Raw genomic sequence first — 17036 nt, forward strand, 5'->3', positions numbered from 1 at the left:
CACACACACACACACACACACACACACACACACACACACACGTACTCTGAGAGAATCAAACTTAAAAAGTTTAACCTCTCCCCTCAAGGCTCAGGGATCTATGCAGAAGAGGAGGCAGAATGTAAGGTAAGAGCTAGAGCCAAGGAAACAGAATCTTCCAGACACACCAGGGATTAATGCACACATGATGTCACACGGTTACAGATACTGGTAGCGCACACGGGACATGCACGGGTTCAAACCAGACAAAATTCTAGCACTGAGAAGGGGAAGTGGACACAACGTCAGGCCCATAACCAAGAAGCTATTTCCAACTGAGACTTGCTGGGAAACGCAAAATCAACTTCATCCAGTGGAGTGTCACTGGGGGTATCAACCACACAAGCCCAGTTGGCCAACACAAAATGGACTCCATATTTGTATACGTGCATGTGTATGAGTGCCAATGTACAACTTTTTCTTATTGATTTCCTTCTCTTTTTTTGTTTTAATTTTTATATTTTGGGGGTTTTCCCCCTTTTTGAGAGAGAGAGAGAGACTGAGCATAAAGTTGGGTGGGTAGGGAAGTGAGAAGGCTCTGTGAGGAGTTGAGGCAAAGCCAAGAATATGATCAAAATATATTGCATAAAAATTAAATTAAAATGTCCATGTTCAATCTGAATAAATTATTTATTGAATGGTAAAGTTCAAAACAGTTGGCCTTTTTGGATATAAGAGAACTCACCTGAGAGATGTCTGACTGAAAGCAGAAACAAAGTACCTGTGATGGACAAACACGTCCATCAGCAGCCTTGTATCAGCCTCCTTAGCTTATCGCTCACATATCCACAGAGTACTTCGCAAAGCTCACCCACTTCCAGGTAAAACCCAGGGGAGGATGAGCTTCAGAGCCAAGGCCCAACTATGTGCTGTTTGACGGATATGGTCGGACATACCACTTGCTGCATGCTGTGGAAAGACAGGGTCTTAGATGAACCCAAATAACAAGAAAATGACTGATTCTTAGTCATTTTCCTGACTATGAAGTCCTACTATTTTGATGAAAAGAAAAGAAAACCTCAAAAAACAAAAACAAAAAAAAAACCCACAAAGGCAGCTATTGGCATCCTATCTTATTTTGCTGAAAATTAACCCTTTGGTGTATAAACTAAGGGTGGATTCTGGAGTCAGACAGATATGCCAAAGTATCTTTGCATTACCATGCCCCAGCTGTGACTCGCAATACCTCCCTTTACTGATTTGTTAAAAGTGACAGTGTTGCTGCTCTCCCGGGACTCTTTAAAGAGTTAAATTAGGCGCTGTACACAAGATGGGCACTGGGGTGCTCAGCTCATAATAATTAATTCCAGCTGTGATTATTATATAAAATATTATCTTTGGCAATTTTAATTCAAGCATGTCAGAATACAAAAAGCCAGCTTTTAATTTTGCTCAATGATACAACAGTAGTGGTAGAAACTGATTTTGATTTTCCCAGATGGGTTCTGTCATTGGTGCCATCTTGTTGATTTCAGAAAACACAGAAAAACGTAGATTCATGTAAATCAATACACCTTCGGCACATCATGAAATGACATCACGATTCGGCTTCACTTTTTTTTTTTTAATTTTTAATTTTTATTTTTTCGTGATAAGGTTTCTCTGTGTTGCTTTGGCCGTCCTGGACTCACTTTGTACGTAGAGCAGGGTGGCCTCGAACTCCCACAGATCCACTTGCCTTTGCCTCCCAGAGTGCTGGGATTACAGGCGTGTGCTGCTGTGGCCAGCTTCGACTTCACTCTTGTATGTCAAAGGAATATGCCTTGGTGAGGTATACAGCTTTGAAGATTTTCATTGTTGGAGGTGGTGGTCAAAAACAGATGAATTGATTGCTTAATTTCAAGGTTTGCTGGGCAGAAGGAACACTGCGACAAAGTCGGTGGCGTTTTTTAGGCGGTGAAGATTTCTGCTCCCAGAGAACTCAGTGAGAATCCCGGGATTCAGGCTGAGAAAGTACTTCCTCAAAGGGAATTTTACATATCACCTACGCTTTTGAAGTGGTGTTTGATGCTCCTTCCGTCCGTCCATAATACTCTTTGTAGGACCCAGGGATGAGAAGATTTACCCTACCGCTCAGGACCAAAAACTTTTCAGTCTAAGAAAACCACGGTTGAGTCCTAAAGTGTTCTTAACAGGCTTCCCAGCCCATCTGCTACCGTTCTGTCAAAGACTTGAAGCTCTGTCGCGTGGAAAGGTGTCTTTTCTATTCTGACTTTTTTTTTTTTTCCCCTAGGCAAAATTTCTCTGAAAAGCTGAAGCCGGCACTGGGCCGTCATGAAGTTGATGACATCAGTAGCAGATGAGACTCAGAATTGCTGGCACAGCCCAACCTGTGTTTGCGGAGAGGACAAGGAGTCACAGCACTGTGAGGCGTGCCCTGAGCGAGCCGGCCAATCGGGAGTCTCTAGGGCTCCTTCTGCGTGGGCAACATATACACAGACTTTTCCTTGACGAAGGTGTTTTCCTACTACAGCCAAAAAAAAGAACATGATCTGCCTGTCAAGTTTCAAAAAGATAAAAAGAGTTGAGAAACATTAAAATAGTCCCTCCGTGGCAATGGCGTCGGCACACAAATAAAGAATGAGAATTAAGGCAGCTAAAAAGACGCAGGGAGTTTCATCCGGTTCTTTCCAGGCAAGGAAGTCGCTCTGAGATCCGGAGTCCAGATATTAGTAGCGAGATCAGTGACATAGAGGGAAAGATCAGCGAAGCTAAAGGGGACAGGGACTTCGAACTGGCCTGGCTTCTGTTCTCTTTGTTTTCCTCCAAGCCACAAACCATTGTAAACATTTCCAAGGCACAGGGTTTCAACTTGGGGCATATCCAAGCTTGTTAAAGTTGCAGCCGTGTCTCTTTCCATATGGAAAGATTATTGTAAGTCCACATATTTTCCTTCAGATTTTATTTTAGATCCTCGTACATTTCCCAACACACACACACACACACACACACACACACACACACAAATGCATACTCAGATCAGGCAGATTATAACATTTATTTTAGCTATCTTTCCTTGTTAAAAAAAAAAACATTAAAAAAAGCATTGTGGGGCTGGGGGTCGAGTAGTGACCTAGTAGTCCCTGCCTTGTATGCGCAAGGCCCCAAGTTCCGGCCCCAGCATAACACTTAGGAATAAACAAAGCCCAAGCACTGTTGTGGCACTTATATTTTTCCGTCCATCTGTTTTGAGAAGTAATTAATAACGTAATTTTGATGTGTTTTTATTTTTTGCTACAAAAGAACATATTAGCCGACAGTCTATGTTATTGTTTATACATTTTAGAAATTTATATAAGCGAGTGCTTTCGATACCCATCTGTTTTAATTATGTGTCTGTGCATGAAGAAGCGAAAGTGAATGCAGGTGCCGTGGGGCGGGGCCGGGGGCGGGGGTGGGGGTGGGGCAGCAGTGGGTATCAGATGCCCTGGAGCTGGAGTTACAGGCAGTGGGTGAGCCACCTGATGAAGGTGCTGGGAACCAAACGACAGCCCTCTAACTGCTGAGCCGTCACGCGAGCATGTGAAAACTGTTTTGGTTAGGTTTTCCAGACAGTCTCCCCTCCATCCCTGGCTGGCTGGCAACTCTGTCTGTAGACTAGGTTGGCCTCGAACTCGTGGACATCCACTTGCCACAGAATGGTGAGATGAGGAGCACACCCCACCACTCCCAGCCTGAAAATGATTTTGTTAGTTTTTTTTCAATTTTTGAGTTGTCATTAAACACTGCATTGTGTTAAAAAGAACTTACTATAATTTATTATACTCCTCTTTTGCTATTTTGAGACAGGATGTTGCTATATACTCCCAGTTCACACTTCAACTCAGCATTCTCCTATGTTAGCTGGCTGAGCGCTGGGAGAAAAACACTAGCACCTGTAAATCCACTTGACTATGGACTGCAGGTAGTTTTCCAAAAAATTTCAGATACTGTTAGTGCCACAAAGCGCACCCAGGAGTCATGATGTCTCTACAGTATTTGCCCATAGTTTTACAAGGCATTCATTACCCATCGGGTGCTGTCTGCGCTGCTTCCAGCTCAGCACCAAGTTTCTGCTTTCCGTCCGGTCTCTGAAATCTATAAAAGTAACTTTTATTCTCCTGGCTCAGTGTTATCTCGGAGGCTTACTGTCTCCTTCTGCTAACCTAGGCCTAGTCCTGGAAGCTTCTAGCCTCCATATAATCTAACCTAGGCCTAGACTGTTTTAGCCCCTGAGATGTACTGCTTCATGAGCTCACCCTTACTTGTTCTTTCTGAGCTCTGGGCTGGCTGGTTCAATTCAGCTGTTCTGGCTGAAACTCTTTTCCCAGCTGACGTACTCAATCTGGCTTCTCCCTTGGTCTAGAATTGCTCTGCTGGGCTTCAAACTAACTCAGCCATCTGCTCTAATCTTCTGGCTTCTTCTCAATCTCTGGTCTGTTCGATCTTCACCTAAGTTCTCTCTCTACAAACCATCTCTCTATTACTGCCCTGGTAAAACAGCCTGGTCTCTCTGTAAAACTGCTTCTTAAGTAGCTTGCCTTTCCCCTCTCTTCTCTTGAGAATTGGGCGTATCCTATTTTGTCAAATTTTCTCTGATTCATCACCTTTTTTGCCACTCAAATAGACATCACTTTCAAACATGGTTCCTTTCTTCTACAAACTAACTTTACCTTCATTTGGGATTAAAGGCATGTACCATCACGCCTGGACCTGAGCTTTTCTTTCCCTGATACTTGCTCTATACCCAGGCTGGCCTTGAACTCAGATCCATTTGCCTCTGTCTCCTGGATTAAAGGCATGTTTGCATTCCAGCTGGATCACACAGACCTAGAAGATCTTTGGCTGTAATCTCTTGCCAGAACAGCCATCCTCTGACCTAACATTCCTCTACAGAATTCTCAGTAGAAGCTGCCATGGCTCCATACCTTTGCTTTCTGCACACCTACAGAACAAGTACCATGTAAGATGCTGATGAGGGATGCTACCGGCGTGAACCACACCTAAGGACATAGTGTTTGGGGGAGTAAATACAAGGAAAGACATCTTGAGGGAGTCCTGCATCTGGATCAATTTGGAGAAGATCATTCTGGTTGCTCTTAAGGATTGAGTTTTTGAAGTGGTTGCTGAGAGCCTGGGGCAATGCGTTTATGTGGTAAAGGAAGAGCAAGAACCGAGGAAGCCTTTGGCGCTTTTGCTTGAACAGCCACATTGATGGCGACTCTATCAAAATAGGAAAGAAATGGGCGAGGAGTGGGGTCGGATCGGATCAAGAGGGGATGGAGAACTCTGCTTAGCCATGTTCAGTTCGGGAGAATGGTTAGACAGCTGCATGGAAATGTCACCCAGGGCAAAGGGCTATGAACGTCTGGAATTTAGGGAGGCAAAGGTTACTTTAAGGCATTAACTTGGCAGTGGTTTCTAAAACCACGAGATTCCACGAATCGTCTAGGGAGAATATTGCCTGAGGAAAATGGGAACAAGAACAATCACTCTGCTCTGGGATGACTTTTTGAGGCCACGCAGAAGAGGATTGGGTAGAAAAGGACAGGAAGATGTCTCAGTGAAGCTGGTGGGGAAAATAAAAATTCTTTTGGCGATTAAATTATAAGAGGGAAAATGGAAACAATGAAAGAATCATGTTAAATAACAACAACAACAACAACAACAAAAAAGGCTAAGTAGGATTTTTTTTAAAAAAATGATATAAATGCTGGGTTTGTCAACATGGAGCTTGTTGATAATTTTGACAAGCAGTGAGTCCATAAGTGGGGTGGGAAGAAGCAAAGACCCCTGGGAAGTTGTCCAAAGAATGGCAAGAGTGGATGTAACCATAATCGCAACAGTCTCAGGAGTGTTGACCGTGGGCCTGAGAACTCAGACATACAACACTGACAAGGTTGGAGCTTGGAGTCCAGGGAGCTTTGTTCTTTAAAAGGATATGGTAGGAGCCAGGCATCATGGTGCACGCCTCTAATCCCAGCACTCAGGGAGGCAGAGGCAGGTAGATAGCTGTGAGTTCGAGGCCAGCCTGGTCCAGGACAACTGAGGCTACACAGAGAAACCCTGTGTCGTAAAACCAAAACCAAAAGAAAAAAAAAGGGGTTGCGGGGACGGGGGAGGGCGGTATGGTAGGATAATAGGATATTGTATCCAAAAACTTTCTATAGTATCCAAAGACTTCCTGGTTCTTATTTATGGAGCTTGTGGTTTATAGTAAGAGACATGGGAAGGGGAAATCAACACTGACAGTCAACTGACACTGAGACAGAGAGACCCGTGGAGAGGGACAGGAGCGATCCTGAGGCTGATGAGCTATCCTCGCGCATTGCAGAAAGGTCCAAGGGACGCAGCCTCCCTGAGTCTCCAACCATGCTTGGATGGGCTTCGTGGTGCTGCAGCTGCTCTTCTGAGGTACCTCTGGCCCTGTAACTGACTCCTGCCCCACACCCCTGTTAGCAACCCCAATAAAAACTCCCCGATTTATCAAGTTGGACTTGGGGTGAAATCATTACTTTCATTTGTGTGATAACTCTCTGTGGTGACTAGGTGTGTGTGTGTGTGTGTGTGTTTGTGTGTGTGTGTGTGTGTGTAAGAAACTAAAACATTTTGTGAAGTATTTTGTTATATGATTAATTATCGCTACTCAGTATAGGCTTCTGATGTGACTGAATGAGTAAGGAGAAAGATGGTGAGGCGTTTACTAATCTAGACTTAATAAGGAGATTTCAAAGCATCTGGACATCTGTAAAGATTAGGCATACATATTCACTTTTACCTCCTCAAGTCATGTTTATAAAACAAAAGTAAAATGCTAGAACGGTAAAGGCAAAAGGGATGGGTATAAGAAGAAAGTTTTGGACGATGAGAGATGAAAGACAGACAGACATCAGCAAAGAAAGGTGAATTCTAACCTAACGCTGGGCAGGAGACGAAGGCAACAAGAGGATTGACGGTTTTTTGTCTTGCTGGTCCCTGAAGGAAGGTTCAGGGATTGGAAACAGGGCTTGGGAAGATGGCCCAATGGGTAAAGCCCTGAAGGAAGGTTCAGGCCTCAGCTGGAAACCGGAACTCACAAAGCCACGTGGCATGGCCGTAAAATCAGTGTTCCTGCAACAAGACGAAGGCAGAGAAATGAGACTCCTGGAAAGATCAAGGGCCACTTAGAATGGGGTTCGAGTGCTAAATAACAAAGAGGTCCTCTCTCCAACAGAGTGCAAGGCGAGGCCTGACACCTGAGCTTGTCCCCTGACTTCCGCGTGTGAACTATGGCACTCGTGTGTCTACGTTCCCACACATGAATTCGTGTGTGCGCATGCATTCAAACACATGCATCATACACACAGAGACAAAACTGGAAGTAGTGTGTAAACCTCCATATGGAAACCCGGTAGGTTGAAAAACCAAGTGACTTCTGCAAGGCTTTTAGCAAGCAAGACAGGAAATCTGTGTTCTGCAGAAGTTGGATCGTGGTGCTCTGACTCCAGTACTGCAGGCCCTCTGAGACCCAGGAGACAGGCCTCCCAAGAAAGAGCAAAACAAAGCTAATAAATTGGCCTACATGCTAAACTGCATCGAGAAGAGGAAAATTTGGGTGTCAACTTATATGCAGCATCTAAAAAAAATACACCAGCAACTGAAAAAGAAAATAACAGCAAGCTTTAGCTGCAAAGGAATAGCTTTATAAGAGGGAAATACAGTTGTAAAAATAAAAGAAACGGAACCACAGCACACCACCCAGCCCTGTGTTATGACGAGTTGCCATAACTCTACAAACATGGACTATATATTCATAAGAATCATGATATAAACACATTTGGGAGTTTAGGGGTAAGAAAACGTATACATAGCTAGTGTAAGAGAACTCTTTTCCCTAGGGGGGAAAAAGTGGGGGGGGGTGGGCAACCAAAAAGGTGAAAGTGAAGTAAGCATATTTAACCAATAAACACGGACACCTGTATTATCAGACACAGCGAAGAGTTTATTATCAGACATAGTAAAGAGTTTATCGTTGTGGCTGTACAGTGCTGGGGAGGGTAAGGAGGAACTGGTGTCATCTGTTACAATCCACGTAGAACTGAAATATTTAACTTTCACACTTTCCTTGTCTATTACTTTGATTTGAGGATGAGCTGCATGCTCTAGAGATATTTGCACTGGAAGCAAAAGAAGTGGTTATTTTCCCAGTATACTGTTCAACGTTTCCACACACAATTAGGATTGGTTTATGATATAGCTAGTCTACTGCCTGGAAAATATAAGGGAGGGTTTGTATTTACAATTATTTTCACTCTGAAACTGTCAAATAAAACCTTGCCTCTTTTGTTAGCATTATTTTATTATTTATTTTCTTATTTTATTATTTATTACAATTAGGATTAGTTTATGATACGGCTAATCTACTGCCTGGAAAATATAAGTGAGGATTAGTATTTACAATTATTTTCACTTTGAAACTGTCAAATAAATTCTTGCTTCTTTTGTTAGCATTATTTTATTTATTATTTATTATTTTATTATTTCCTTCATTACTAAGCACAAATAGTTCACTAAAATGAATTCTGTGAGGCCAACTTGGAGCATTTTACTGCTGACTAGGGACATTTGGTGCTGCCACAAGGGGATTGGTGGATGGCGGCTGGCACCTGGAAGGTCAAAGCCCAAGAAGATGCTAAGCCTACTACAATGAATGAAGCAAGCTCCAGAACAAAGCTCCACCCAGCCCCAAATGTCAATAGTGTGGAGGCTGAGAAACCAAGCTCCAAGTCTTTGAGGATTATTTCATCAGAAGTCTATACATGAAGATGATACGCAAACGTCTTGCAGTTGAGGCCTGACTCAGCTAAACACAATGTTGGAAGAACTCGGGTTGTGCAATGTATCTTTGGGAATACTGAGAAAGGTGAAGCCAAGACAAAAGGTATAATAAGCGATAACAATAACAAAATAGGGTGCTTTGTACCTTAATAATCTCTTTCATCCTTGATTCCCTGGGCACTTTTATAGACTAGTAACTGCTCTGGTTCTCACATATTACCTTTTATCTAAGGACCTGAGGCACTTTCACAATGCTCTTACTATGTAGGAAGTATCATTATCCCATTTTATATGCAGGTAAACAGAGGCACAAAGGTTAAGCAACTTACCCAAAGCCAAGCAAGCCAGCGCTCCTGACTCAGAGACGATTAACGCTAAGAGATGCGGCGATAAATTCGTATTCGTAAATGTTACCCTTGTTCATTCAAGGTATATCGTTTTTCAAGGTAATATATATATATATATTCCTTACTTCGTCTTTTACCCCCCCCCCATCTTCCTTTTAGTTCCTGCCTTCCCAGACAGAAGCCCACGACAGTTTGATATCTTAATAACAAGAGCAGTCCTTGAAGCAAGCACACAGCAGTCAAGGCCAACTCTTTAAACAGTTTTAAAATACATGGTACTGTTACTGATTTCACAGTAAAGAAAGCTACTGACTGAATTTCAGAGAATTTAAACATACATTAAAAAAAAATCTGTGATAATTTACATATGTGTATCCAGGCTGACCCTGTCTTCTTTCCCTCAGAGTCTACCGCCCCTCCAAGAGCATTTCCTCAGCAAAGTAACACACGAATGTGAAAAGTTTTGTTTTCTCGCCTCAGAAAACAAAACAAGGCCGAGAAACTTAACGTGGCACACCTAAGTTGGTAGTCGCTAGGCTCACAGTCGGCCTGTTTTTAATTCTGCTCTCCCTGGGAGGCCTTTTTACCAAGCAACTTTCTAAGCTTTCTCCAAATTAACCATATGTCCAGCCCAACCAGGCAGACCAAAGACCAGAACTGTTTCTGCAAAACGCAGAACCGGTGACTCACTATTGCCTGTCCTCAATTTCTGTGGCAGGTACCTGCTGCCTTCTTACCTACATTGTGCCACCTGAGCAAAATGACAAAGACTCGCTAGGCCAACCCGTGTGACTCACGACTCTTACTTTTTGGGAAATAAAGGCATGGTTTCATAAGCCCCCTGACAATGGTGCGCTCTGGCATTACTGTGGATGTGAGAGATCAGTGGTAGCCGGCTCAGCCCTGACCTAGAGGACCTCAGATGCCTCGCATGTGAGGATGGACTCATCCCTGGGCTCTGCAAGGATGGAAAAATAGAGACTATGCAGCTTTACAACGTTGGTGGGGAGATTTGCTCCTAAATCCGTCTATAAGTGCTGTAGAGACGGCGTGAAGATGGACTCAATTGCCCTTACAATAAAGCGTGGAAGGGAATCAGGATCAGTTAAGAGATTGAGAGAATAACAAACTCTAGATAATTCACTGGTCATTCTCTTTTAGCTAACTCCTTTTTCCCAGGACACTCGCCGTTTTTTGAAGTGGCTTGCTGGGTTCCGCAGTCTTCTCCCTGCCACCCCCTTGCATATGAAAAGGGGGGGAAAGCGGCTAGGGGAAGGGACGCGTGGGTACGCCCCCACCTTGGCGAGCCAGGTCCTGAATCATCGTCACTAGCTGGTAGCACTTTCCTTCAGCAAGTCACAACTTTCCCTAGAATGACACGGTCTTGTACTTAAAAGGAAGAGTGGTGGGAGACCAGAGGGGCGGGGAAGAGGAGTGAGTAGAGGGGCGTGGATCAGCCGTTCCCGCCCCAGAATCCGAAGAGTTGGGAGGCGGTCGCCGCGACTCTGCGGGCCCAGGAAGGAGGGAGGTGTCCAGTCTGCAGGCGCCCCAGCCGCGCCCAGAGGGAGGGAGGAGGCGCCGCGGCGGGCGGGGCGGGGTGTAGCGCACCTGAGCGCGGCAGGCGGGGCTTCGGCGGCACTCCCTCCCCTCCCGCCTCCCCTCCAGCTCTCTCGCCGCACAGACTCGGCCTTTTCCGCTCCGCTTCGGCCCCGCTCGGCTCCCGCCCCCCCCCCCACCCCCGCCCCTTGCTCTCTCCCTCCCTCCGGCCAGGGACTGCCCCCGAGCTCTGGCTGGGCGAGTTTGCTGCGGCTGGTCGTGCGCGTCTCGAGCGCTTAGGCTCACCTGGACAACCCTTTTCCCCCCACCACCCGCCCCGCGCCTCGTTCCACGTAAACTTCTCCGAGGTAAGGGGCTCAACGGGCGGCCCGCACGGGTCTCCTCTCCGCTGGACACGTCCCCCTCCTGTTCCAGCCGGCGGGGGGCTCCATACCCCGTCCCGGCACGGAGGAGTCCGTGGCGCGGAGCTCCGGCTCGCGCGAGCGGAGAGGAGTCGCGGGGAGCTCGGTATACAGGTGGCAGCGGAGCGGGTGTCCCGGTGCGCGGTCGCGGGAAGGCGCGAAGGCGGCGAGGGTGGGGCTCGCCTCTCCCCCTCCTGGGTTGGGGATTTCGGGGTGCACGGCGGAGGTGCTCACTGCAAACTTGGCGGCTGAGTGGGCGCGGGGATCGCTGTCCCGCGATAGCCTTGGGACCTGACGCCGCTCCCCCCTCCCTAACCCCCGCCCCGTGTGCTTTCCCGCAGAGCCTCGGTCTAGCTGCGCGCTCGCCCTGAGCTTTACTTCTCTTATTCTCGCTCCCCGGCAAGGCGGCGGCGGCGGCGGCGGCGGCGGCGGGAGTCCGGACTCGCGGAGTTGAGGGGCGCCCCCGCCGGCCCCTCTGGGAACATGGCGACCGGCGGCTACCGGAGCGGCGGCGGCAGCACCACGGACTTCCTGGAGGAGTGGAAGGCGAAGCGGGAGAAGATGCGCGCCAAGCAGAATCCCGGGGGCCCGGGTCCGAGCGGCGGGGATCCGGCCGCCAAGTCCCCAGCGGGACCGCTGTCCCCTACTGCTGCCGCTGCCGGGACCTCGGAGCTCAACCACGGCCCCGCGGGCGCGGCCGCACCTGCTGCCTCGGGGCCCACCGCCCTCAACTGCGCCCTCGGCCCCTCGGCGCTGCCCCGCGCGCCTCCCGGGTCGCGGCGTCCCGAGGACGAGTGTCCTGCTGCCGCAGCGGCCGCGGGGATGCCGGCGTCCCGGGGCGACGAGGAGGAGCCGGATAGCGCCCCGGAGAAGGGCCGCAGCTCGGGGCCCAGCGCCAGGAAAGGCAAGGGGCAGATCGAGAAGAGGAAACTGCGGGAGAAGCGGCGCTCCACCGGCGTGGTCAACATCCCCGCGGCAGAGGTGAGCTGGGGCGGGCCAGGCCAGTGCGGGGCGCGCGGAGCCGCCTCCCGAATCTTCCACCACCAGGGTGCTCCCTCCGCCTAGGGCCCGGAGTTCCCTTCTACTCTTTGCAGTGGTGATGGAGTTTTACTTGGAGCAAATGATTCCTGGGAAGTTCTCTCCCCTGAATACCCCACCACCACCATACACACACACACCCGGATTAGTAGGACACGTGCTTTTTTTCCCCCTGCTCTCAGAACTCCGTTACAACTTTCGAGTGATCAGCAATTACCTCTCTCTCTCTCTCTCTCTCTCTTTCTCTCTTTCTCTCTCTCCTCCTCCTCCCCCGCCCGTGTGTGTGTGTGTGTGTGTGTGTGTGTGTGTGTGTGTGTGTGAGAGAGAGAGAGAGAGAGAGAGAGAGAGAGAGAGAGAGAGAGAGAGAGAGAGATCAGTTAGGAAAATCGATTCGTGGAGGCGATGACGTCTTCTGGTTTCCCACGTGTCCATCTCGGGCTATCAGGTTGTTTTATCTCCACTTCCCTAGCAGTGTTTACAAGGAAAGCACCTGTAAAGAAAGCGTAGCCTTAGCAATTGCTAAGGCAGCGTTATCTCGCAGTAAACTCGACATGAGCCTGTCCAAATAAGTCTGCGAAGTAGCATGCGTCATACCCCCCCTTCTCCCCCCCCTCCCCCGTCCCAGCGATGTTTTGGACAGTAGGGATGCTGTACAGTAGGGATGCTGTAGCAACTACAGTTCTGAGGGCTCAGGGATTTCTTGCGGTATTGAACAATCCGGAAAACAGTTGCGTGTGGAGGGGTGTGTGCATGCTCTTTTGTTTGGGAATATTTTTGGTATTTCAACAAACATTTCTTAAGGGAGCAGGAGCATTCTAGAGGACTGACTTAAAGGGTTTTTGTTTTGTTTTTTGTTGTTATTTATTTATTTATTCATTTTTTTAAATGAGGTGTATAATAGCACCTCCACTTACCTGAAAGGAAGCAACTCCAGGACTGTTGGGGGAAGTGGTCTGACCACTGTGTTTCACCGAGGAAGCCACATCTTTCACTCAATGGTTTTTTTTAGTTTTTCCTCTCCACCCACAACGTCTTTATTCTTGGCCTTGTCATCCATTAAATGACTGTTAAAAACTGTTTACTCACCTTGGGCTGGGACTGTAGCTAGGTGGTAGAGCGCTTGCTTAGCAGGCGGAATAGCATGCGTAAAGGCCCAGTGTTTCATCCCCAGCCCTTCTTAAACAAAACAGCACAAAGCCACATTAGAAAGCCAAGCATTAGGGCTTATACCTGTAATTCCAGCCCTTTGTGGCTGAGGCTGGAAGATGGACAGTTTTGAGACTATTGAGGGCGATATGTGCCTTCCCCACCAACTTACTAGCTTTCCTAGCTTTAGTTGTGGTTGAGGTGACTTGTAGTAAGTAGTGTATTAGAATTAGACACATTAAGTATTAATGTGATTTTCATGCCTAGAGATTCAGAGTATATCTCCGTAAGGTCTATTTTTGTACTTTTATGTGAGTGTTTCAGAGATTTTTTTATCAGCCAGAACAACTGCCCTTGTGGTTTTACTGCTTGTACAAGTTATCTGTTACTCATTAAAGTTGCTTTCAAAGGAATTCATAAAAATGGTAAGCAAATTTCCAGATTTCTTTTTTTTTTAATGTAAAAATATGAAGATTAAGGAGAATTGGAGACAAAGCTTTGGAAAAACTACATTCCTCAGCTTTATTTTTAAAAGCAGCTTATGGCCCAAATAAAAGAACTTGTCATTTTTACTCTTTTTTTTCCCCCCATGGTTCATCCGACAGGGGTCTTATTTTGGGACATATGTGGGCAGATGTTAAACTTCATTTTTTGGGGGGGGGGGTTTGGCTGCTTGTGCTAAAATTATTTTTTTAATTGCTTTTAAAAACCAGGGGAAGTAAGTAGGGTGTATCTTCTGAGGGCCTAGGAACCATCCTTTGTTAATGGGTCCTCCTCTGAGTGAGGGAACACTGTGTGGGGAATGTAGACAACTCCCCACTGCAATTGAGTCTAATACTCTGGAATGTTTTTCGTTTGGGTGTTGGCAACTCCTAAATTTAATCTTCCTTGAAAACAAACAACCCAGGGTACCATTCTTTCTTTCTTTTTTGTCTGTGGAATTTGAACCTTTTTTATTGAATAGGGAATTGAGGATTGCTTTCTTTTAGTGGTAACCATGGCTCTGTTTCAAAGCTGTAGGACCCAGCAAAACAAAGTCATATTTTATCATAGTATCGTATCTAATTGGCAGGCATACTTTTCCAGTATCTCCTGCCCTTAGTTTTTGAATTTTAGAACAGAACAGTTTTTTGTTTGTTTGTTTGTTTGTTTTTTTGGTTTTTTTTTTAAGTTTAACAGTTGCAGAATATATATTGCAGAACTCTGAAACTGGCCCCTTTTCATATCTTTTAGGTTGTTGATGCTTTAGGATTGTATGCGATGTCTTCTAATTCTGAACAGGGAAAGCCAGAGTAGATGCAGGGTTTTGGGGGGGGGCGTGGTTATATAGTTTAGTGCTCCTGTTTTAGTAAGTTGTAGTTTATAAGCCTTTTAGGTACTACCAACCTGTCACTAGTGAGACAAAGATATCTTTTGCCTACTGTTGAGTGATGCTTGGCTTCATTCACACAGTATTCCCAGCCGAAGTCGATTCCCGACCACCCTGGACTGTGTGTAGAGGGCCTGTTTCAGTGTTGGCAAAACGTTGTTCCTTCAAGTAGTATGTGTTGTTGGCTCTGGAGGCCCATGTCGTCAGTCTCTCTGTGGTGGAGGCCAGCCTGGAATACATAGTGAAACCAGCACCCTCCCCATCCCCCAACAGGTCCACATTAAACATCCACGTGATGGGTTCATTCTGCCTTTCACTAACTCACTTTATTATTCTGTTGTGTTACTTATGTTGCTGCAAAGGCCAAACGTTCCAGTGCCAACTAGGAGAGAATTTAGTGAGGAAACAGGTTAAAAGCTGAAAGTACCTGACTCAAAACAGAAGATGGGCAGGAAGGACTCTGGGAGATGAGTAGGAAAAATCCAAATTTCCAGATATCCTTTTTGTTTGTTCGTTTGATTTAGAGGCAGGGTCTCTCTGTGTAGGCTTGGCTGTCCTGGACTCGCTTTGTAGACCAGGCTGGCCTCGAACTCACAGCGATCCTCCTGCCTCTGTGTCCCCAAGAGCTTCCATTTATCCTTTAATGAGGCAAAAACCTAGTTTTCGTAGTAAGTTCTATTTGTTTGCTTTTAGATTTCCCTTGACTTTTCACAGTTCCTACTTTTCCTGTGTGGTCGTAACTAGCTCTAAATTGGATAATTAGGAGATGTCATGCTACTTGCCACTACTAGCATTTTCAAATCAGACGAATGATGGTTACATGCCTGTGTTCGTTGCATTGTCTGAGAAAACTGGGCAAAACAAGGATGGAGCAGTATCTATTTGGAGAGAGCAAGGCTGGACTCTAGGGAGAAGGATAAGCCACGGCCCTGACTCAGCAGCATGCTGTTGGGTATTTGTTGGCATGCTGTGCGTTTCAAGGGACGAGAGGACTGAACTGGGACCAAGTGGAGGACGAGGCTCTTGGGTTGAGTCATGGTTACGTCTGTCCGGACACATCCCGCACCCCTGCGCCTGTTCTCATGTGTGTTTGTACACAGATGCAGTATTTCAAAGCAGAGAGGTTCTGAACTTTGGCAGCCTGTTGGTACCATGTGCAGGACTTAAAATAAATGCTCCCCTTGCTGACTCTTGGCCCCTCCTGCCCTCCACTCCCCCCCCCCCCCCCCCGCGCGTGATTTAATGAGTTTGGGACTGGAGCCCAGGCATCAATGTTTTTATAAGCTCCCCATGTAGTTCTAATGGGAGTCAGGGTTAGGAACCATGGGGTCACAGTCTGGGGGCGGGGGGGGGGGGGGGAGGGCATAGGAGTGGCCAGGACACAGGCATTGTGGAGGGGCGCTCCGGAGCAGAGCACAGTAAGGGAGACCCGTGGTAAAGACGGCGAGTGTCGCTTCCTCCCTGAGCAGAGGCTCTTCTTCAGAGGAGGCGGCAGCATTTAGGGTCTCTCAGGCAGTTGTGTAGTATCCATCCCCCGTTTACAGAACTACTGCCTGAGGACAGTCGCCACAGAAAATTAGGATTGTTTCATAGGAAAGGGCAGCGCTGAAGGCCTGGTTCAGGTTGAGAGCCTGTGTATACTTAAATCTTCCACCTGCATAGTGATTGGCTGAGGCGCCGGGGTCCTTGCAGTGCTGTTACATACGTAGCTCCCCTCTATCCGCATTCCCGGGCCGGAACGTAAAGACTTAGCGCTTAAATGGTTCAGATCGTATGGATATAAACGTGACAGTTATTACATGCCAATTAAAAAAAGATAGCATGGAAGTAAATGATAGACCAGTGTTTTCGTGTTCTTCTGGGGGTGTGTGTAAGAAAAACATTTTTATGGAATTAGCCTTGTACCGTCTAGCATATGTCCTTCTCTTCCCCGCCCCCGTGTTTTATTAAAGTTGTTATTAATAGATAGGCATTTGAAAGAGAGATTCTTAACACCAGGGCGCTATCAAAATGAAAAACAGAAATTATTTTTTTTTTTTGGTTAGCTATTCAAAAGTGTATACTTTAATACGATTTAAATTATATATTATATATAATTTAATGTATATGTTTGTTTGTTTTCTGTCAAGATAGCGTTAGCACTGCTTAATCTGACTCGGGCCTTCAGAGGTGGGGCTGGAGGGTCACTTAATAGAGGGAGCTCTAGGACGAGAGCGGTTATTCAGCGTGTTTGCTGAACCATGCATGGGGCCTTTTCTACTGAGTAAAGCATATAAATCCTGGTACGTTAGGAAATGGCTCTTAGTACCTAGCCAGCCCGGTGTCCTAAGTGACTCTGTGTTT

At 46.6% G+C, this 17036-nt stretch overlaps 1 protein-coding gene across 1 annotated transcript in view; it reads left to right on the plus strand.

Annotated features, from left to right (window-relative positions):
* Positions 1-10904: 10904 nt before the first annotated feature.
* The window catches only part of PAWR (pro-apoptotic WT1 regulator), an 81297-nt gene continuing 75165 nt past the window's right edge, over positions 10905-17036 (plus strand). Inside the window, exons 1-2 of the mRNA XM_084794130.1 lie at positions 10905-11086; positions 11482-12121. Coding sequence (XP_084650256.1) covers positions 11624-12121 — 498 coding nt within the window. The 5' untranslated portion in view covers positions 10905-11086; positions 11482-11623. The remainder of the gene's footprint in view (positions 11087-11481; positions 12122-17036) is intronic.

This window comes from Acomys minous (genome assembly GCF_964271855.1).
Source record: "Acomys minous genome assembly, chromosome: 9".
Taxonomy (NCBI): Eukaryota; Metazoa; Chordata; class Mammalia; order Rodentia; family Muridae; genus Acomys; species Acomys minous.